A 22,475-nucleotide genomic window follows, 5' to 3' on the forward strand; every position below is an offset into this window, starting at 1 on the left:
TAATCACAGCACCATGGAATGGTTTGGGTTGGAAGGGACCTTAGAGATCATCCAGTTCCAACCCCCTGCCATGGGCAGGGACACCAGCCCAGCTTGCTCAAGGCCTCATCCAGCCTGGCACTGAGCACCTCCAGGGAGAGGGCATCCACAGATGAATGCCACCCTCTGAAGCTGTTGTGTCTGCTGGGGCAGTTCAATCGTTTGATCATTCACCACCCAATACCTACAGCTGGAGAAACACAGCTAAAGGCCAGAGGTGGCCCTCATGAAGCCTCCAGAGAAACAGCGACGGTCCAAGTACAAGCTGAGCAATGCCTCCTGCCAGTGTTAGCTACAGGGCAATTGCCAGCGTCTGGATGCAATCTCATCATCTCCACATCTCCACGGATGCAGACATCAATCTGTCACCTCTACAAGCTGGTAAGTCACAGGGGAGCATGCAGGGGCAGGGCAGGGCTGTTAGTGGTGGGGTGGACCAAGGCACAGACACGGTGCTGAGACGGACTGGTGGGACATGCAAGCATCACACAGTGCAAGTTGTTCCAGCCAAAGAAAGAGTCTGATGAGAAAAGACCAAACCATGGGCTGATGGGTGGCAGTCAGCAGTGACTCGAGTGAGCAGGAGCAAGGAGATGCTTGTGGCAGATGGAGGTCATGTCAATAAGGCAGCAGCAACACTTTATTGACTCCGATTTTATACCCAAGAACAAACTCTCGGTGCTGCTGGGGTGGGATTTGTGAACTGCTCCCACCTGAGAGCTTCCTATTGGGGCAAAAAAAAGGGAAAAAGCCTCCAGGTGGAAAACTGGAGCTACCCTGGCCTGGTCCTGTCCTGCAGACTGAGGGCATTTACCTGAGGAGGTCTCCAACTGGTGCAGGCCCATCAACCAGACCCTCCCTGGACAATAAGCCTGCATCTGCGGCTACCCTGGCCTTGTTCTGTCCTGCAGACTAAGGACACCTCCCTCAGGAGGCCTCCAACTGCAGACACATCACCCAGACCTTTCCTGAGCACTGCTGCCTCCATCTGCTGAGCTTAGCAGCTCCCTGAAGGTGGGAGGTTTCCCTTGCTTTCCACAGGTCTCCCAAAGCCCTCAAGGGCAGGGGGGCTGCATGCTGTGCAGCTGTGGACACCAGTGAAGAGCACCATCGCCCACACCAAGGAGATACCCACACAGCCCTGGCTCTGGGAGTTGCAGGATCCCTTCATCTAGGGAGGACCTCAGAGCAGACAAGGACTCTTCTGTGACTGGAGCTAGTTTGGATGTCTGTTTCTCAGTGACATTAAATCCTTAGTGGCTGGGTTTGGACCACTGTCTCATCTGATTGTGTCTGTAGCACCTTCTCTTGTCTCCCATACAATGACCGATGGTAACCACAACCAACAAGGTATCCATGGGCATTGCATGGTGAGAGCTCTCCAGTCTGGCCCATGACATCCTGCTGACTCGTGTGGTGCTTCTGAGTCAGACAGGGAAGTGCAGCTACCAACACATCATCACCATCACATGCACTTTGGTGACCCATTAAGGTCAAATGGCCAGAGGTGAATGTTTCCAGGAAGCAAATCCCCAACAGCTACTGCAGGAGAAAAGGAGATGTTCACCAAACTGGGCACCAGAGTGCACGTGGAGGGAAAAAGGGCAGTTAGAAAAGGAGTTAAAATCTAGAGGAAGGTTCCCAACGGTGCCCTGAGGTCCACTACCAACGGTTGTCCTCTCATCCCTGCCCACACTTGGACTGGTGAGGATCACTGACCAACTCTTGGTGGATCTAGAATGAAAACACAATGCACCTGGAGATGAGCAGCATGGAACCGGGGGTGCTACCTCTGCCATGGCCAGCCCTGCCAGGAAGCTGCTTGTAGAGATGCCACAGCCAGGAGGTGTCACACAGAATGGAATCATCTCCATCGTGTGTGTCACAACCAGTAACAACATCTCCTCCACAGCACAGGCTCTTCCCACCACTGGTTTTGGGCACTGCAGGAGAGAGAAAGCCATGGCCAATCTACCTGCCCATGGGCCTGAGCAGGAGGTGCTGGATGGCACAATAAAGCCCCAAGGGTGGGGCACCTGGAACAGCTTCCCTGCATCTCTAAGGAGCCAGGCAGCTGACCACCAGAACTCAATCAAATGCTGCTTTTCCAGTGGAGCTGCCTACACTCCCTTCTTCTCAATCCTACTTTGTGTTGCCTGCTCAACACCAGCTACAGAATCATAGAATTGTTTGGGTTGCAGAAGACCTCCAAGACAGAGTCCAGCCCTCAGCCCAACACCTCCATGTCCATTAAGCCATGTCCCAGAGTGGACACAGGTCCACATGTTTCTTAAATCCTTCAATGGATGGGGACTCCACCACCTCCCTGGGCAGCCTGTTCCAGTGCCTGACCACTCTTGCAGGACAGAAATTGCTCCTCATGTCCAACCTAAACCTCCCCTGGAGCTATTTGAGGCCATTTCCTCTTGTCCTAGAACCTGAGATTGCAGCTCTACCTGATCTGCACACCCTTGCCCACCTGCACAGGGAAAGCTCATCGTGTCCAATCCCCCTGCACTCAGCAGGGACACCTCCAACTAGATCAGGCTGCCCAAGGCCACATCAAATCTGCTCTTGAATGTCTCCACAGACAGGGCCTTGCACTTTGCCTCATTGAACCTCACGATTCATAGAGTCACAGAATGGTTTGGGTTGGAAGGGACCTTTAGGTTCATCCAGTTCCAACCCCCCTGCCATGGGCAGGGACACCTCCCACCAGCCCAGCTTGCTCGAGGCCTCATCCAACCTGGCCATGAACATCTTGATGCTGCATCCTGGGTGACAAATGTGGTCCTCTGGGGTGGGCCTGGCAGCCCTCAGGCTGTGCCCTGCCCTCCTGGTGTGCTGTGTGTCCCAGATTCACGTGGAGCCCAAATGAGAAGGAGCCAGAGCTGCCCTTGCTCATTTGGAGGACAGAAGACAGACAGCAATTAGGGACACTTGCAGGGGTCTTTGGGGTTAAGGAGGGGCAGGACTTTGCAGTATGGGGTCAAGGGAGGGATCCATTCAGCTTTCACTGGGGGCTTTGTTCTCCTGCTCTCAAGTCCATTAGCTTTCATGCCAAACCACTCCTTAAGCAAGAGCCCAAGATCACCTTCTGCCCTGGACATGGCACAGCAGACACTGGGGGTTCTCCTGTCACTCCCAGGAGAAGCCAAGCACCTCACCATGCTGCCAGGACACTCCTTTCTGACCAGAAAGCAACACGTGGGGCCACTCTGAGTCCCTCTTTCTGTCCTGGAGGCTGAAACTAGGGGTGTGGGGAGACCTGAACGACAGGGAGGACAGCAGTGCCTGCCTGCTCTGCCTCCTCATCACCTAAACACTGTGACACATGTCACCAGGCCACACTACTGAATACCTGCTGGCTTCAGGTGCCATTACTGCACCTCAACTCAAGGGTTTGAACTTTCAATCCCTTCAGTTAAACTGAGATTTTAGTGTGCACTCCCTAAGGCAGTGGGCAGGGGCAGTGTGTTAGGAAGCCACTTGCTCCATAAATGACCGTTCTCGTTAATTAACACCACTTCATTAGTGAGAGAGATGCCTCATGCCCATAAAACAACTCACTTGGCATAAAATGATGAGAAAGCTACTACAAGCTCCAGATGATGGTGGGAATGCATGCACTACATAACACCCTTCTCCAGGGCTTCAGTGAAACATCCAAGGAAAAAAGAATTTTTCAGATTGCACAGGAAGCCCAAAACACACCAAAATGCAGCAAAGAAAAAACACAAGAGAGAGGCCCTCTGCACCTACAGGAACTTGTATGGAGTTATACAAGCTAGGAGTCCCCAGGTTGGTTGTATGTGCTGGAATAGCTCTTAAAAAGGAGAGAGAATTAATGTCCAAAGTACCTAAAGTAGGGTCCTTCAGTGTTTTTATTCACATCTTCTACCCACTTAGCTACATTATATTCTCTTTTGAACCATGGGTTTAAATACCTGCAGAAAGCAATGGAAGGAACAGAGAAAGCAGAAGAACAAGAATAGAAAAAATCTGAGAACACACAGCACAAAGCTTAGCAAGGATGTCTTCATCCCCAGAAAATGCAAGTGACCATGGCAAACCAACCACTATGGATGGGGGGGAGGGCTGGGCAACACGTGGGGCTGAGTGAGGACATTCCATCTGACCTACAGCCAGCCTCAGTCTGCTTCACCTGGAAACCCTCTGGGAAGGAAAACATCTGACCTACAGCCAGCCTCGGGTCTGCTTTGTCTGGAACCCCCCTGAGACACGGTGTTCAGTTCATGAATGAAGGGCCAAATTCCCTCCTCTGCAGAGGGCCAGCAGTGAGCTCAGAGTCAGCTCCTGTCCCGATCCCAGGATTTGGATTCATAGTCTCATAGAAAGGTTTGGGTTGGAAAGGACCTTAAAGATGATAGATTTCCAACCCTCCTGCCATGGGCAGGGACAGTGCCACTAGCCCAGCTTGCTCAAGGCCTCATCCACCTGGCCTTGAACACCTCCAGGGAGGGGGCATCCACAACCCCCCTGTGCAACCTGTTCCAGTGTCTCCCCACCCTCACTGTAAGGGATGAAGAAGCATTTGGGCTCCAGCCCTGCAGTGTGCTTATTGAAGGCCCTTCTGCACCAGAAGAAGCTGCAAGCTAATAGTTGCATGAATACAGAAGCTTGGGCTTGGCCCTTCCTGCAGGAATGTATTTTGGCCTCTGTGTGTTTCAAGCCCTGGACTGTTGGCCACCACAGGGGCAGGTGTCTCCCCCTCTGGCTTTGCAATGAGCACTTCTCCTGGCAGGACCAAAAGCAGCTTTCACAGAGGTAAGCTGCAGGTAGCTCACATTTCACATCTTGATACCAAACCCACACCTTTTGGGACCAGAAATCTGAGCACTCACAGGAGTTACATGAAAACCAGGGAAAGGAGGCAGTGTGGAGTTCTCTGCCAGCAACATTAGTAGGGAAGATGTTTTTGTCTCAGCCCCTAGTAACAACTGAGGGAATTCCTGCCCCTCTGCCAGGTCAAAAAGAAAGAGGAGTCTGCCTGCTGCAGTCTGCAGCCTGCTGGGTGAGAGTGGCAGCAGCTTAACAACCATTTGTGGTCACCACCCTTGCATTAACAGAAATAAAACCAGATTGTCACCAAGAGAGAAGGGAAAGAGAGCCCTTCCTGAAGGGACTGTTGGCATTTCTGGGCCTGTTCTCATCACCCCTGTGAGCAGAGTGGCTCCAGCGACCTCACACATGGGAACAAGCCTCAGGAAGGGATTGCTCAGATGAGTAGAGGTTGAGCCACCCCCCACTGTTCAGCCCCCACCGTGTTTCACACCACTCTGATGACAAGAAGTGGCAGCACTTTCTCTTTTTCTCCTTTTTGCTCTGGAACTTCTCCTCCCCGCCCCGCACAAGCGCAGCCACAGCTCTGGGCTCCAGGACTTGCCCTCAGCCACAAGTGCTTCTAGGTAGCTTCCTTACCAGCAACCAGGAGTGCTTTATGCTTTCCACCTTGGGCTCTCAGAGAAAGAAAAGGTCAAAAGTGGGGGTGCAGCAACAGATGAACCAACAGGCTGCCATCAGAACCAGCAGGATCTCATGAACTTCTGCTGCAGCTGCAACTCCAGGTGTGACTCCACCACCGTGGGTACTTGCTGCAGCACTTTTGACTTGGGCTCTGTTGCTTGGCTGGTTTTGTTGTTGGATGGGGTTGTTTTGTTTTGTTTTTTCATTTGAAAGGGTCTTTTGGTAACCATGAAACACTCCCAATCTGGCTCCCTGCATTCCAAACCACAAGTGGTATCAAAGCATGCAGCTATCTGGCAGGGTTGTGCCACAGAACCATCATTCCTCACCTCAATTCATCTGTATCATAGAACCAGAGGTTGGGTTGGAAGGGACCTCAAAGATCATCCAGTTCCAACCCCCTGCCATGGGCACCTCCCACCAGCCCAGCCTGTTCAAGGCCTCATCCAGCCTGGCCTTGAACACCTCCAGGGAGGGGCCATCCACAGCTCCCTGGTTAAGGTTAAAGTGGAGGTGCTGCAGACCACTGTGTGATACCAGGAGAAAGCTCTCAGGCTGATCTTGCTGGCCACACATTCACCAGCCAGGTGATCTGCATTGCCTTTCAGTGAGACATTTCTCTTCCAGTCTGAGGGACTTTATACCTAAGCCTCCAGCCAGCCCCACAGCTCGCCTGGGCTCACAGCACAGCATGCAGCAAGGCAAAAGACCTTGGCCCAGGGGTCCTGGTGCTCCTCAGGCTGCTGAGGAAGAAGGAAGGGCAGCCAGCACTGCATCAGCAGGAGCACCTCCAAGCAGCCAGAGAGAAAGTACTGTCCGGGAGGGAGGGGGCTTTGTCACGGGACAGAAGAGCAGCCCGGGTGCAGGGGGCAGGTGAGACTGACCTGTGATCCCGACTCCCTGCCTGGGGGTGGGCACAACCCCCTGGGCTTATGGCTTGGGCCAGGGGTTGGTGGGCGAGGGCAAGCCCAGGCTCAGATGCGTGGGTGACCCTGCTGCAAAGAGACAACACACAAGAGAGTCTAAGGCAGAGCTGCTGGCAGCAGCCACAACAACCAGGAAGACAAAAGCTCGCTGTGCAGGGTGACAGAGGGCAGGGCTGCTGGCAAAGGGCACCTCCTCTGGGGCCTGCTGTGACACCAGGTGCCCACGAGGCTCTCAGCTCAGCCAGAAAACCCCCTGCTAACTCTGATTTTAGCAGAAAACTCGGGGTTTCAGCCTGTTCCACCAGCCCTGGGGCTGAGAATACTGCAGAAACCTGTGGCCTGGTGGCATGCCAACTGGACCACCTGCCCTGAGTGACCACAGAATGCCCTGGGTTGCAAGGCACCTCTGAAGGTTGTCAAGGAGGTGAAGGCAGCCAAGCCCTCCTGCAGTGCTGTGCTGTGGGACTGGAGGTGGGCAGCTCTTTGGTGTCAGCCTTTCAGTAGCTTTTCCCAACCCCTTCAGTAGGAAGCATCCCTACAGCTGGGAGCAGAGAGGCTTGGGGAGAAACGATGGCCCTGCTTTGCCCAAGAAGAGTTGGACCAGGTGATCCTTGAGAACCATAGAACTGCTGAGGCTGGAAGAGACCTTTGGGACCATCAACTCCAACAGCTCATCCAGAGCTCACAACCCCACCACTGCTGCTGAGCTACTGCCACTAAACCATGACCCTCAGCACCACATCTGCACTGTTTTTAAATACCTCCAGAGATGGTGACTCCACCACCTCCCTAGGCAGCCTGGGACAGTGCCTGAGGTCCCTTCCAACCTATGTTCAAGGCTTCAAGGATTCTAGTCCAACCCCCCTGCAGTCAGCAGGGACATCCCAAACTACATCAGGTTGCTCAGAGCCCCACCAAGCCTGACCTTCTTTTTCCATTCATAGAATGGTGGGGGTTGGAAGCTTCATTAAAAGTACCCCATGTTTGGTTGAGGACATCTAGAAACAATGAACAACCTCCCAGAAGAGCTCTATAAGCCTCCACAGAGCTCTGCTCTCAGCAGAAGCCTCACTCACAGGTCTGGAACCAAGGTGTGAGCAGCACAGGTCTGAGGGCTGCAGAGCTCAAAAGTTTGCTCTGTGCCCAAAGAATTTTGGTGCATGGTATGAATCTCTATCTGTTGCTTGGCTCTAGACAAATAAAGCCCTTGGGAGATGTCACGTACTGTACCAGGCAGCTGTTCTGGGCTGCAGCTGCTCACCAAAGCAGCTGAATTCTGCACCAAATATGGCACAAAGCCCAGGTCCCAGTTGCTCACTACACTGCCTCTGCTACTAAGAGCAGCCCAGCAGGGCTGCCCTTTCTTTTCCATCTCAACAAATATGCTTCACTGGATTCCCAGGAGACACACAGATGGACTTCCCAAGTGCTGTACCCTGTGCCACAGCAGATTTGATTGTTCTGTGCCTTACAGGGAAGGTCAGGAGGTGAATTTGCCTGGCAAAAGCCTCCATGTGTTCTGAGGCATCCTCAAAGCTCTTAGTGCTGCTTCTTGTTTCACTAATCCACTGTTGGGTCCTTCTCAATGTTCTCTGCTGGCAAGGGAGGTTCTCTCTCCAATCATAAAAATCATTTTGGTTGGAAAAGACCTCTAAGATCATCCAGTCCAACCTTTATCTAACTTTCTCCAAGCTGAGCCGCTGGGCAGCTCTCTCATTCCCATGGACTTCACACAGCACCTGGATCACTCAGTGGGAGCTCTGAGGCTCCAACAAGCCATGCAGCCCAGGATGGACACCACCAGGAGAAAAAACCTTGTCTGGCCTGGCAGGTTCTCCCCAGGAACACAGAGGCTGTGTTTCATCCCTAAGAGCATCCAAGCCTCCTTTCACTAGCAGCAGGGCTGCTGCTGGCTTGAGAGACCATGACAAGCAGCAAGGAAAGCAGAGAACTAGGTGGGAATTCTCTTTAAAAGAGAAAGAAAAATGGACAGTGAAAAGGATGTACCACTCCCTGTCTGCCCACCCACTGTCTGAGTTCTCCAGAGCTCTTGGAGCAGATGTGTAACCCACCAGCTGAGCACAGAGGGACAAACAGGGCCTGATGGGCTATGTTTTGGCTGTTCCTGGAGCACAAAGCTCTTCCCATGCAGTTACCTTCACTCCAGACTTCAGGGAGCCCTCTTTCTGAACCCATTCAGCCCCAGGGTGCACCTCATAATGCTGCCATTCATGGAAACTTGAGGGTTTTTTTGGTTAATTATGAACTTTGTTTACAGAATTGGAGGAATAATTGGAGGAAGCAGAGGACACTTTGCTACAGAAGGTGGTGCAAGCTCATCTGTGTCCTTGGCAGCTTGGCCAGGTTCATTTTGCTTTTACCAAACTGTCTTATGCAAGGGGGAAAGAAAAGGCCCCAAATAACATTTTTCACTCATAGTTTAGCAGCATGAAGCCCAAGAGCACAGAGCCACTTGACAGCCTCCCTCCAAGGGACCCAGGGCTGAAGTTTGTGGTTCCATGGGGTCATTTTGACCGTGCAATGTTCTAACTGCAATGTGTTTCTGTAACTGCTACCAGAGGGTCTTCCCTGCCACCATGGTCACAGAAGGGCCATTCCTGTGTGGTCGAGGTCCTGAAGAGCGGGTCAGTGCTTGCCAAGCCCAACCACCCATCATTCACTCACCACAGGAGCCTGAACCAGCAGGTTTAAGTGCTTAAGAAAGGCCCTTGGCCTCTGGGGAGCACTGGACACACGGGGAACCAACACATCAGTAAGACAGCAACTCTGAGGGACACTGGGAAGGACTGGGGAGCAGTTGGGAAGGACTCCCCTTACCCATGGCTTGCAGGGCAGGCTCAAGGCTGGCTGTTTCAGGCTTGCAATGACAACCTTCAGGTTGCTCTCAAAGCAGACAGGTGCCTCTAAAACCCACAGGCAGGTAAGCAAAGATGCAAACCCTCTAACTCTGCCAAGGCCCAACCCCAGGTGAAGACAAGGGGGGCTCAGAAGTTCAGCACTGAACCAGGATACACTCAGCAATGGCAGTTTGCTGTAGACAAGAGCCTGCAGTGATGGTGCAGGCTGCCTCCATCAGTGGGCATTGCTATGGGAACCACTGAGAGGAAGCCTACACAGAAAAGAGAAAAATGGATCAAAGTTCCTTTTTGAAGAACACACCCAAACCCTAGAGGCTGACACGTTAGCCAAGCCCTTCACCACAGCAGCAGGCAGCAACCACAATGGGCCACCAGGGCAAAAAGGCAGCTGTCTGCTTCTCAGGGATCTTCACTCTCCATCTACACAACCCTTTGGCTTTGCTGTGAGAAGCTCAGACTTACTCAGTTGAATTAGACCGTGGCCTAAATCTTTTGCCTCTGACTTTCTTTCTGTTTCCTCCTATATTACCTGAAAGAAAGCAAAAAGGATAAAGAGAGGTAGTGAAATAACGTGGAATTCACCTGCACCCCATGCCAAGCTGGGTGTTCTTTGGGTGTCTCCACCAAAAGTGTTGTTACCTCATTGGCTTTAATCATTTAAAAGTCACAGGTCAGCCCCTCTTGATTTAACCATCTAAAAATCACAGATCAGTTCCTCTTGATTTAATAATTTAAAATTCAAAATTCATAGGTCAGTCCCCAGTGATTTAAGAATTTGGTAAGTCACAGATCAGTCCCTCTTGATTTAAACCTTCTAAAGCTGCAGGTCAGTCCATAATGATTTAACCATTTAAAATTCAGAGGTCAGCTCCTCTTATTTTAACCATCTAAAAATCACAGGTCAGTCCTTAATGATTTAATGATTGAAAAAATAAATCACAGATCAGTCCCTTTTGATGTAGTAATTCAGAAGCCACAGGTCAGTCCCTAAGGATTTAGTAATTAAAACCCCACAGGTCAGTCCCTAATGATTAAATCAGTGAAAAGTCACAGGTCAGCCTCTCTCGCTTCACCCATTCCAAAGCCACAGGTCAGTCCCCCTTGCTTTCCCTTGGACCACCTAAACTTGACACTTGCTTGACCTTCTTCTCTACTTTTTGCTGCAGCTGTGCCAAGTGAAAAACTCCTCAGTTTCAGTTTTCCTTGCAGAAAATCCCTGCTCTTGCAGACACCCACCCCACACTGCCTGAGAGAAGCCCCAAAAATGAGCAAGAGTGCAGAGACTCTTTCCTCTCCTTCACATGAGCTGACCCTGGAGGAATGGAAGCTATCAGAAGTCACTTCTGTGGGACACTCCTAGGACATGTCACTGTGTACAGAGGGTACTTGTGCAGGGTACTGCCACCAAATCCCAATCCAGTTGATTAACAACTAACCCAATTTTCAGGAGCTGTGCTGCTGCCCTAAGTCCAACCCAACCTGGCAGCAGGGCAGCAGTGGCCCAGAGGATGGTGGCCAGCAGAGAGGTTGACACTTACCTTGCCAAGAATTACTCCTGGGCCTCCCATTTTCACAAATATCTGAAATATGTTTTGTGTCTGGGATCCTTTCACTCCAGGAATGGGATAATCCATTGGACCTGCAACAAGAGGGCTCAGATGTGGTCACTGTCAGGGGTATTGTCTCACACCAATGTTAGCTCAGTGGCTGAGGCCATTGAGCCCCAGGCTGCACCTCAATGCTGCCATTCATGGAAACTTCCCCTGGTTTTTGTTAAACATGAAATTTGTTTACAAAATTGGAGGAATAATTGGAGGAAGCAGAGGACACTTTCCTATACAAGAAGGTGCAATCTCATCTGTGTCCTTGGCAGCTTGGCCAGGCCATGACACAGCCTAAGGTCTGTCTGCACCACCAGAGCATCCAGCAGCCCTGCTTTAGCCCAGCAGTGGCAAGCACAAATACCAGCACACACCAGGTCTCCTCTGGGTTTGCAGATGTGCTTCAGCTCTTAGCTGGAGGAAGCTGGTCTCATGGTTTTATCACAGAATGGGTTGGGTTGGAAGGGACCTTGAAGATCATCCAGTTCCAACCCTCTGCCATGGGCAGGGACACCTCCCCTTAGACCAGGTTGCTCAAGGTGCCATCACACCTGCCTTATAACACTTGTGGGCTTGAAGCATCCACAGCTCCTCTGGGCAACCTGTCCCAGTGCCTCACCACTACTCAGTGAATTAATGACAGTGACAAACAAAGGTTTAAACCAAACATCTCCACCAAACAGTTTCTAACCATCAGTGAAGCAAGACAGGGCTCCTTTGGCTTTGATTACATGACCATGGCTGTAAAAGTGTTGGGTTTTCATGGATTATTTTAGTTTGAGCCAGCAATTGCTCATAGATACATGCAGTGGGTTGGGTTGGAAGGGACCTTGAAGATTCATAGAACAGGTTGGATTGGAAGGGACCTTTAAGATCACCCAGTTCCAATCCCCTGCCATGGGCAGGGACATCTCCCCCCCAAGCAAGCCCAGCTTGCTCAAGGCCTCATCCAACCTGGCCTTGAACACCTCCAAGGAGGGGGCAACCATGACCTCCCTGGGCAACCTGTTCCTACAGTGTACTTGAAAACAATTCTCAAGCAGGGAGATGATGAAAATCTGATGGACTGAAAATTGGGTTAGAGTGGAAAATTTGTTTCTTTTGGCCTCTTTGTACTGCTCAGAAGGTCAGGGCTTGGGAGAAGAATCAATCACCGAAGCACCAAGGGCCTGGGGAGAAGAATCAGCAATCAAAGCACAAAGGACCCCATCTCCAACACTCCCCCAAGAGAGAAGAAAGACTCAAACCTGCTGCAAAACAATGAAATGTTCTGACTAATGGAATAATGTGTGATGGAACAGGTGGAGAGCTGAAAATGCGACAGAAAAGCAGACCTCTTCTTCGAGCTGGACGCGGAGTTGGTGCTGACCCCAGGGGGCATGTCGCTGTAGAACGAGTCGGCCTCACCAGGCTTCTTCACATAGTCACCCTGAGGCATTTGTCTGGAGCACAACAGAGTGCAGAGTCAGAGAGCTTGGGGGGCACCACAGCATGCTGAGATGTGCACCAGTAGTGGTTTGAAAGCAAGAAGCATGGTCAGAAGCTGTTGACCAGCCACAGTGTACCCAGCATGGAGGAAGCCCTTGAGAAGCTGGTAACCACCAACCAACCACACACCCAGCAGGTAGGAAGCCCTTGAGAAGCTGTTAACCACCAGCAATGCACCCAGAAGGTAGGAAGCCCTTGAGAAGCTGTTAACCACCAGCAATACACCCAGAAGGTAGGAAGCCCTTGAGAAGCTGTTAACCACCAGCAATGCACCCAGAAGGCAGGAAGCCCTTGAGAAGCTGTTAACCACCAGCAATGCACCCAGAAGGTAGGAAGCCCTTGAGAAGCTGTTAACCACCAGCAATGCACCCAGAAGGTAGGAAGCCCTTGAGAAGCTGTTAACCACCACCGATGCACCCAGCAGGCAGGAATTCACAGGTAACATCAGTTGGAAGAGAACCTCAAAGGTCAGCTTGTCCAGCCCCACTGCAGTCAGCAGGGACACCTCCAGCTAGAGCAGGCTGCTCAGGGACAGATCAAGTGTGATCTTGAATGTCCCTAGGGATGAGGCCTCAACCGCATCTCTGGGCAACCTGTTCCAGTGTCGCCCCACTGTCATGGTGCAGAACTTCCTCCTGATGTCCAACCTAAATCTGCCCTGCTCCAGTTCCAAACCATTGCCCCTTGTCCTGTCCCCACAGGCCCTTTCAAAAAGTCCCTCCTCAGCCTTCCTATAGGTTGCCTTCAGATATTGAAATGCAGCTCTAAGGTCTTCAAACCCCTCCTGTGCTTCCCATGTGGAAAATTGGGTGATCCTCTGATCATAGCATTGTTTGGGTTTGAAAAGCCCTCTAAGATCATCCAGTCCATCCATCAACCCAACACCACCACAGCCCTTAAACCATGGCCCAAAGTGCAATGGCCGCACGTTTCTTGATGTGGGGTTGGGGAGGGAACCGAGGAAGATTTCACTGAACACCATGGTCAGAGTTTATCAAAGTGAATGGTCTAGAGTGGTCCTTGAGATCCTGGATAGCCATGTTCAGACATCTCCAACAGCCCATCACTGTAAGTGGGAAAAGCACCCTGGGTGAGGAGCATCCTGCACCCTGAGCTGAAGCCATGCCTGGATCAAGCATCATCATCATTTGAGCTCTCTACTATAGACTGTATTGCTTTGCTCACATACCTCTGTCTTCTGTAGTTTCTTCCCATGAACAGCAAAAGAGCAAGAGAGAGGAAAGAGTTGTCAGTGTGCAGCTACAGGTGACCAGTAAGAGAAAAAGAAGTTTTGCTTCACACATCTCTGTAGAAAACATTTCTGCAATCAGCATGCTCAGAAATTCACAAAATCAGCATCACTGAGGACAAGAAGTCCAAGCTGGTGGCTGCAGCCAGTGCTGAGCTGCAGGTGGGCTCCATGGGGAGTTTCACAGCAAGGCAGGGTTGGAAGGGACCATCAAAAGTCCAGCCCCCAGAGCTGGGGTTTTCAGCCTGTTCACTGTGAAGCTGCTAGCAAAAGGTGCACTTTGACCTCCACCTCCAAACCCTGACCCCACTGCCTAGGTGTGTCCCAAACCATAGAGCCAGAGTAGGCCTCTTGACCTGCTCACCACAGCCCTTCTGATCCACCCCAGGATGCCCTTGACCTTCTTGGCCACAAGGGCTCATTGCTGGCTCATGGGCATCCTTCTGCCCACCAGCACCCCCAGGTCCTTTTCCCCAGAGCTGCTCTCCAGCAGCTCAGGCCCCAACCTCTACTGCTCCATGAGATCGTTGGCACACATGCATTTGTACCTGGATGAAGAAGACAACAATTTACTTACTTGTAACCCCAACCAGTGATTCCTAGAACGAGAGCCAGCACTAGAATGGTGCCAGCAATAGCCCCTATGATGATGTTTGTGCTGACCACACCTGTAAACACACAAAGAAGGGGGAAAAAGACACTTTTGGGAGAAAATCCCCCCATAGAAGAAAATGCACCTTCAAAAACCTGCCTGCACAACTTGTCCCAGGTTGACTGGTTGAAACCAGGGACATCATCTTCATCACAGAATGGCTCAAGTTGGAAGGGACCTCAGAGCTCACCTACTCCAACTTCCCCACCCTGAGCAGGGACACCTCTCAACTAGATTCAGCTGCTCAAGGCCTCATCCAACCAGGCCTTGAACACCTCCATGGAAGAGGCATCCATAGCCTCCCTGGGCAGCCTATTCCAGAGTCTCATCACCCTTGTACTGAAGAACTTCTTCCTCAGATCCAGTCTCACCCTGCTCTCCCTCAGCTTCAAACCATTCTCCCTTGTGCTGTCTCAGGAAAAGTCCCTCTGCAGCCTTCCTGTAGGACCCCTTCAGGGGAGAGAAGGGAGAGAGGGCAGAGGCTCCCAGTGGTGCACAGTGTTGCATGCTAACTGAAAGAGCAGCGGATCCAGCTCTGCTTAATGAAGCTTGCTGATCTCCAGGAGGATCCATGTCCTCAGATCCAAGCTTTGCCAGGCATTGGCAAGAAGGTTCCCAAGGTACCTTTCCTGATGGCATCTTTCTCAAAGAAGAGGTGGTCCTTGAGGCGCACGCTGCAGTCCTCTCCTCCCCAGAAGCGGTCGCACACACACTTGAGTTCATTGCTGCACACCTGCAACAAGGAGAGCAGCTCACCATCAGCTCAGAACATTCTCAGTCCTCTAATTACTCATGGAGTCATTAAGCAGGAAAGGACCTTTAAGATCATGGAGTAACTTAACCACCACGGCTACACCACATCCCCGAGTGCCATGGCCACACATTTCTTCAACACCTCCAGGGGGAGGGCATCCACAGCCTCCCTGGCACCACTGCCCTGCTCCTGCTGGCCACACCAGTGCTGACCCAGGCCAGGATGCTGGTGGCCTTCTTGGCCACCTGGGCACACCCTGGCTCATCCTCAGCTGCTGTCACCCAGCACCCCCAGGTCTTTCTCTGCTAAGCACTTTCCAGCCCCTCTGCCCCCAGCCTGGAGCCTTCATGGGGTTGTAGTGATCCATGTCACAACATGGGTCCTGCAGAACCCAGCCCTTGGCCTTGCTGACTCTCATCCCACTGGCCTCAGGCCATGGATGCAGCCTGGCCAGGTCCCTCTGCAGAGCCTTCCTGCCCTCCTGCAGACCAACAGTGCCTGTAGCTTGCTGTTATCTGCAAACTGACTGAGGGTGCCTTGATCCCTCATGCAGCTCATTGTCAAAGACTTTACAGAGAAAATTCAGCAGAAGCAGGCCAGCAGAAGTGATAGGAAGAGGGTGACTGGCTGAACTTTTGCCAAGCCATCACATCCTCAGTGTCCCTCCCTGCTGAAGATGGCTGCTCTGCATCATATTCCTGTATGTGCCTCATCCCCCTTTCCTTGTCAGAAGCTTCTCCACTATGCAGACTGAATCACAGAATCAACCAGGTTGGAAGAGACCCCCAAGACCATCAAATCTAAGTGATCAACTAGACCACGGCACTAAGTGCCTCATCCAGTCTGCTCTTAAACACCTCCAGAGACATGTATCCTACCACCTCCCTGGGCAGCCCATTCCAATGGGCAATCACTCCTCCTGTGAAGAATTTCTAAGATCAAGCTTAAACTTCTCCCTGTGCAGCTTGAGACTGTGTCCTCTCATTCTGACACAGGCTGCCTGGGGGAAGAGACCAACCCCCACCTGGCTACAACCTCTCTTCAGGGAGCTGTAGACAGCAATAAGGTCTCCCCTGACTTCTCTAGAGTCGTGCTGTGGCTCCTTCAAAGTCCTTGCTGGCAACACCATACAACACCAAACCCCTCCAAAGCAGACAGGACTGGAGAGCAGAACCTACCCCATGCCCCGAGCAGATGTGTCCGTCCGCGGTGCCTGGGCAGGTGCTGAAGTTGAAGGCCTCTGCGGGGAGGCAGCGATGGTCCAGGCACAGCATGCTGGGCCCGCACGGCGTCCCGTTCTCCACGTAGCCCAGGTCCATGTCCTCATCCAGCTTCACATGGCCACCGCTGCAAGCCAAGAGAGAGGACTCCACAGACTGGTGCTGAGATTAGATGTAACTGCTTGAGAAACTGGGGGCTCTCCACTCTGAGTTATACAGGGCCCAGGGCCAGGCGGGAGCAAGTCTTGGCCTTGAGGCCTTGAGCAAGCTGGGCTGGTGGGAGGTGTCCCTGCCCATGGCAGGGGCTCAGAACTGGATGATCTTCAAGGTCCCTTCCAACCTAACTCATTCTCTGAATCTATGAATCCCACTGGCCTTAAGATGAAAGAAACCAAACTGCAGCATATCTTCATCAAACACATATGATGGTGGAAACCAAGACCATTGCTCCTCTGTTGGACCTAGTGGTGGCTTGGCTGCCCAGAGAGGTGGTGGAGTCTCCATTTCTGGAGACATTCCAAACCCACCTGGACATGTTCCTGTGTGACCTCCTCTAGATGACCCTGCCTTGGCAGGGGCCTTGGACTAGATGATCTCTGGAGGGCCCTTCCAACCCCCACCCCTCTGTGACTGTTCTCTTTCCAGCACTCCCAGTTACCTGCAGTTGTAGACTTTTCCATACTGCAGGACTGACGACGTGATTTCACCATCGAGCTCTCCAAGTCGAGGCACACTGGAGATGTTGGAGCACAGGAGGTACCCACAAAGCACATCCCTGCATTGAGAGAGCAAGCAGAGACCCCCTGAACAGGAAACTCCATGAAAATGGAAAATGGGGCAGGGATTGTGCCCCGGCACTCAGCACTGAGGGAACTGCACCTCAAAACCTGGGTTCAGTTTTGGGGCCCTCACTCCAAGAAGGACATTGAGGGGCTGGAGCAGGCCCAGAGAAGGGCAAGGAAGCTGGGGAAGGGTCTGGAGAGCAGGGCTGGTGAGCAGCTGAGGGACTGGGGTTTGCTTAGTCTAAAGAAAAGGGGGCTGAGGGGAGATCACTTTGCTCTCTACAGCTCCCCGAGAGGAGAAGATGCAGAGTTACAACATGATGGAGACTAAGCACCAACTGGGGAACACCACACTGGGACATGAGACCACAGCCTCCTCTTCTCTGTCACCAAGAAACAATGAGCAGCTTTGGTTCAAGTGCCCCCAAAGCTCTCTTGTCAGACATCATCTCCTCTCAGTACCCTTTTCCCTCCAGAACCTCCTGCACTGAGGCTGGCAGAAGGAGGCCAGGAGAAGTCTGTTCTGTACAGAGGTTTTTTGAACCTCTTCATGCCAGCTAAAAGAAGCAGACCACGACACCAGCCTCCCACCAGCTGTCTCCTGACTGGATCAACTCACTGTTTATTGCACTGTATCCAGGAGTCCTTGTCTCTTCCACAGTTCCCTTTCTCAGTCCCTTCAATGTTCAGCTTCTCATAGCAGTACCTGTCAGCAGCTGTCACCTCTGCAAACACAGACAGAGCTCTCCTGAGATACTGAAAACTTTTGAAAGCCAGGTCCTGAGAAGTGGTGATGCACAAGCCCAGCAGGCAGAGCTTTGATAGTCTCCCGTGGAAGCCTCACAGCCCAGCTGAACAAACGCAGCTGGGGTGATTGGGTGGTGAGCTGGACTCAGAATGGGCTGAAGGACAGAGCTCAGAGGGTTGTGGTCAGTGGAGCAGAGTCTAGTTGAAGGCCTGTGGCTAGTGGTGTCCCCCAAGGGTCAGGACTGGTTGCAGCCCCATTCAATCTATCCCTCAGTGATCTATGTGAAGGGACAGAGTGGAGCCTCAGCCAGTTTGCTGATGGTGCCAAACTGGGAGCAGTGGCTGACACTCCCCAGGCTGTGCTGCCATCAGTGTGAGCTGGCCAGGCTGGAGAGCTGGCTGGGGACAAATTCAGTGAGGTTCAACAAGGGTAAGGGTAGGGTCCTGCAGCTGGGGAAGAACCCCATGGACCAGCACAGGCTGGGGGCTGGGCTGTGGGGAAGCAGCTCTGGGGAAAAGGACCTGGCAGTGTTGATGGTTCTGAGGAAGCTTCTCCCACGTTTTCTCTCAGACAGCAGAACAACCCCACACTGAGAACAAAAGCATCCACTCACTGTCACCCCAGATGTATTTACACTGCCGGTCCCTGGTTTTACATCTTCCCCCAAAACAAATACCCTGGAGAGAAGGAAAAGAGACAAAGTTTCAGCTAAGCTGAGCCTCCAGACTCTGGGCCTGGTTTAACACAGCTTTGTTGAATGCTTTCTGCTGAGGGAGCTGAGAGCAATTTAAATTGGGTCAGTTAAATGAACAAGACACTGGAACAAGCTGCCCGGGGAGGTTGTGGATGCCTCCTCCCTGGAGGTGTTCAAGGCTAAGTTGGATGAGGCCTTGAGCAAGTGGGAGGTGTCCCTGCCCATGATATAGCAAGCACCCAAACACAGGAATGGCAGCAGAACTGACCCACATCCAAACCAAAATCCATAAAAAGCAATTTTGGGGAAGAGGAGGCTGAGGGGAGACCTCATTGCTCTCTACAGCTCCCTGAAAGGAGGCTGGAGCAAGGTGGGGGGTTAGGCTCTTCTCCCTAGGAACAAGTGAGAGAAGGAGAGGAAATGGCCTGAATTTGTGCCAGGGGAGGGTTAGGTTGGAGACGAGGAAAAAATTTCTTTGCTGCAAGAGTGGTCAGGGATTGGCACAGGCTGCCCAGGGAGGGGGTGGACTCCCAACCCCTGGAGGTGTTCCAGAAACGTGTGGCCATGGCACTAGGGATCACGGTTTAGTGGCCATGGTAGCCTTACATAGATGGTTTGCATCAATGGTCTCTTCCAACCCAAACCATTCAGTGGATTTCCAAAAGCAGAAAGAATAAAGTAAGTGAAGGTGCCAATTACCTGCTGGTCATCACATGAATATCCATCCATCTTATGAATGTTGGGAGAACACTGGAGAGAGAAAAGAATCAAGAGATGAGATCGGTGTTGGTGACATGGGCAGTGGGATCAAGGCACTCTGAGCAGCTTTGGGGATGACACCAGGCTGCGTGGTGTGTTTGACAGGCTGGAGAGAAGGGGTGGCATCTACAGGGAGCTGGACAGGCTGCAGAGGTGGGCCCAAGCCAACCTCATGAAGTTCAACCAGGCCCTGGGCAAGGTTCCTCCAGCTGGGTCAGGGCACAAATCTGGGTGAGGAGTGGCTTGAGAGCAGCCTTGAGGAGAATGACTTGGGGGGTGAGAGTAACAAGACAGGGAAGGGATTCTGCCCTTCCCTTCTGCTCTGCTGAGACCACACCTGGAGTCCTGCATCTAATTCTGGGGCCTCCATCAAAAGAAGGACATGGAGCTGCTGGAGAGAGTCCAGAGGAGGCAAGAAGATAATCAGAGGGCTGGAGAACCTCCCCTGTGGGGACAGGCTGAGAGAGTTGGGGCTGTTCAGCCTGGAGAAGAGAAGGCTGCAAGGAGACCTTATAGCAGCCTGCCAGTACTTGAAGGGGACTTACAGGAGAGCTGTAATGGCTGGGAGTGACAGAACAAGTGGCAATGCCTTTGAGCAGGAAGAGGGGAGATTGAGATTGGAGGAAGAAATTCTTGAGAGTGAGGGTGGGGAGACACTGGAACAGGTTGCCCAGGGAGGTTGTGGATGGCCCCTTCCTGCAGGTGTGTCCTGCAGGGACAAAAAGACACAAAAATGCTCTGAATCAGACAATGGGGCAGGAGCCAGCAGGTCTGGTCTTTCAGGAAATTGCCCATGTTGCCCAGGCTTATCTGAACATGCCCTGGGGTCCAAGTCGGTGAGGTGTGTGTGCCTTTAGCCATGTTTGGAGAAAAACTCATTCTGTAGGTTAAAGTGTCAGGTTTCTGTCTCTTAATCTTTGTTGTCACTGGACATCATTGTCTCAGGAGCCTATCTATAAATACCAGCCCAAAGAGCCAGTGCCCTGCAATTGCCCAAGCTCTGGGAGAAGGCACAAGCCTTGCTTGTCTTGCAATTTGGAACCTGAGCTGTGCTTCAGTTTACCCAGAAAGACTGCAAGACCCTCGCTGTAAGCGGTGTAAAGCCCAGGAGCAGAGAGTCGTGTCCCAGAGCAGACAGACAGACGTGTCCCACCGGGCCAAGAGATGAAGCCCAGGAGGAGCAGAGAGTCCCCAGGACAGTTTCGTTTTAGTGGAAGAAGCAACAAGCACAGCTGCGAAGGCTGTGCCAGTCACCAGTGGTGTCCCCCAGGGATCAGTGCTGGGCCTCATCCTCTTTAACATCTTCATTGATGATCTGGATGAGGGGATTGAGTCAGTCATCAGCAAGTTTGCAGATGACACCAAGTTGGGAGCAGATGTTGATCTGTTAGAGGGTAGAAGGGCTCTGCAGAGGGACCTCAACCGACTGGACAGATGGGCAGAGTCCAATGGGATGGCATTCAACAAATCCAAGTGCCAGGTGCTGCACTTCGTCCACAACCCCATGCAGAGCTACAGGCTGGGGTCAGAGTGGCTGGAGAGCTGCCAAACAGAGAGGGACCTGGGGGTGCTGACTGACACCTGCCTAAACATGAGCCAGCAGTGTGCCAGCCTGCATCAAGAATAGTGTGGCCAGCAGGAGCAGGGAAGTCATTCTGCCCCTGTACTCTGCTCTGGTTAGGCCACACCTTGAGTACTGTGTCCAGTTCTGGGCCCCTCAGTTTAAGAAGGACATTGAGACTCTTGAATGTGTCCAGAGAAGGGCAAGGAGGCTGGGGAAAGGCCTTGAGCACAAGCCCTACGAGGAGAGGCTGAGGGAGCTGGGATTGTTTAGCCTGGAGAAGAGGAGGCTCAGGGGAGACCTTATTGCTATCTACAACTACCTGAAGGGTGGTTGTCTCAAGCAGCCTCAGGGGAAGTTTAGGCTGGAGGTGAGAAGAAAGTTCTTCACAGAGAGAGTCGTTTGTCATTGGAATGTGCTGCCCGGGGAGGTGGTAGAGTCACCATCCCTGGAGGTGTTCAAGAGGGGACTGGACGTGGCACTTGGTGCCATGGTTTAGTCATGAGGTCAGTGGTGACAGGTTGGACTTGATGATCTTTGAGGTCTCTTCCAGCCTTAGTGATTCTGTGATTCTGTGACTGCAGCTGAAGAACCTCTCCAAACAGGCAACGCTACAAAGCCGACAAGCCCTGCAAGCCTCGGCAGCAACCTCTTGTCTACAAAGCTTTGAGCTACAAAGCCTTTGGAGATAAACCCTGCATGTGCTACAGCAACAAGCTGCAGCAGCCAACAGAAGGTGAAGCTGTGCTCCTGCAGCTCTCACGTGCTCGAGGCCACGCTGGTGCTGTTTAAATCCCCCCGCGTGCCGCGGGGTGCCACGAGCAGCGAGTAATTATGAGATCTGATTTCCATAAGCATCTGTTCAAGGTCTGCTGCCCCAGAGAATTCTGGAGTTACCCTCCCCCTTGTGGGCAATCTTCTCTTTTTTCTTCACAGTTGAAATTGCTGTTTGCTGTTTCAGGATTTTGGCTCATATTGTTTCCCTTGTTGCATGTTCCTGCTGGTGAGGTATCTGTTCCACAGCTGAGTCTTTGGAAGCAGTAAATAGGTTTCATTGATATTTGCCAGGGGATTTTGTTTTAATTAATAAAGTTATTAGTATTTTTATTCATCATTCTGCCTATTAAATATTACTAACCTCCACACGATCATAACAAGGTGTTCCATGAACATGTGGACATGGAACTCCAGGACATGGGTTAGTGGTTATGGAGGTGAAAGGCAGAAGGTTGGACCTGACCTTAGAGGGCTTTTCCAACCTTAATGACTGTGTGACCTCAGGGACAGAAGCTTGGGAACTCACCTGACTGGAATTCCCGGTGCAGTTCTCTGCAATGTCACAGTCATTGACTGCTTCTCGGCACAAAACTCCCTTGGGTTCAAACTGAGAAACACAAAAACAAGCAAAGAAAGGTCAGAAATTGGTATCTTGGCTTCTCCATTGCTTGGTAGCTCTGTATCTCCTTACAGTTCTAACTGCATCAGAAACAGAGACACTATTGTGTCAGCAACAGTGTGGCCAATTGGAGCTCAGCTTCCTTGCCCTTCTCTGGACCTGCTCCAGCCCCTCTAGGTCCTTCCTGGAGTGAGGCCCCAAAACTGAACCCCAGGAGTGGGCTCCCCAGTGCTGAGTGCA

The 22,475-nt window shown here is 52.0% G+C and overlaps 1 protein-coding gene across 1 annotated transcript in view; it reads right to left on the reverse strand.

Moving 5' to 3' along the window:
• The window catches only part of ADAM22 (ADAM metallopeptidase domain 22), an 83,957-nt gene that overhangs the window by 7,097 nt on the left and 54,385 nt on the right, over positions 1-22,475 (reverse strand). The window contains exons 18-31 of the mRNA XM_054161040.1: positions 22,143-22,223; positions 19,219-19,269; positions 18,439-18,502; positions 17,697-17,802; positions 16,954-17,070; positions 16,254-16,422; positions 14,946-15,054; positions 14,247-14,337; positions 13,610-13,627; positions 12,180-12,374; positions 10,870-10,970; positions 9,794-9,860; positions 6,411-6,521; positions 3,900-3,986 (exon numbers count right to left, since the gene is read on the reverse strand). Coding sequence (XP_054017015.1) covers positions 3,900-3,986; positions 6,411-6,521; positions 9,794-9,860; positions 10,870-10,970; positions 12,180-12,374; positions 13,610-13,627; positions 14,247-14,337; positions 14,946-15,054; positions 16,254-16,422; positions 16,954-17,070; positions 17,697-17,802; positions 18,439-18,502; positions 19,219-19,269; positions 22,143-22,223 — 1,367 coding nt within the window. The remainder of the gene's footprint in view (positions 1-3,899; positions 3,987-6,410; positions 6,522-9,793; positions 9,861-10,869; positions 10,971-12,179; positions 12,375-13,609; positions 13,628-14,246; positions 14,338-14,945; positions 15,055-16,253; positions 16,423-16,953; positions 17,071-17,696; positions 17,803-18,438; positions 18,503-19,218; positions 19,270-22,142; positions 22,224-22,475) is intronic.

Source organism: Dryobates pubescens, chromosome 4, assembly GCF_014839835.1.
Source record: "Dryobates pubescens isolate bDryPub1 chromosome 4, bDryPub1.pri, whole genome shotgun sequence".
NCBI classification, from domain to species: Eukaryota; Metazoa; Chordata; class Aves; order Piciformes; family Picidae; genus Dryobates; species Dryobates pubescens.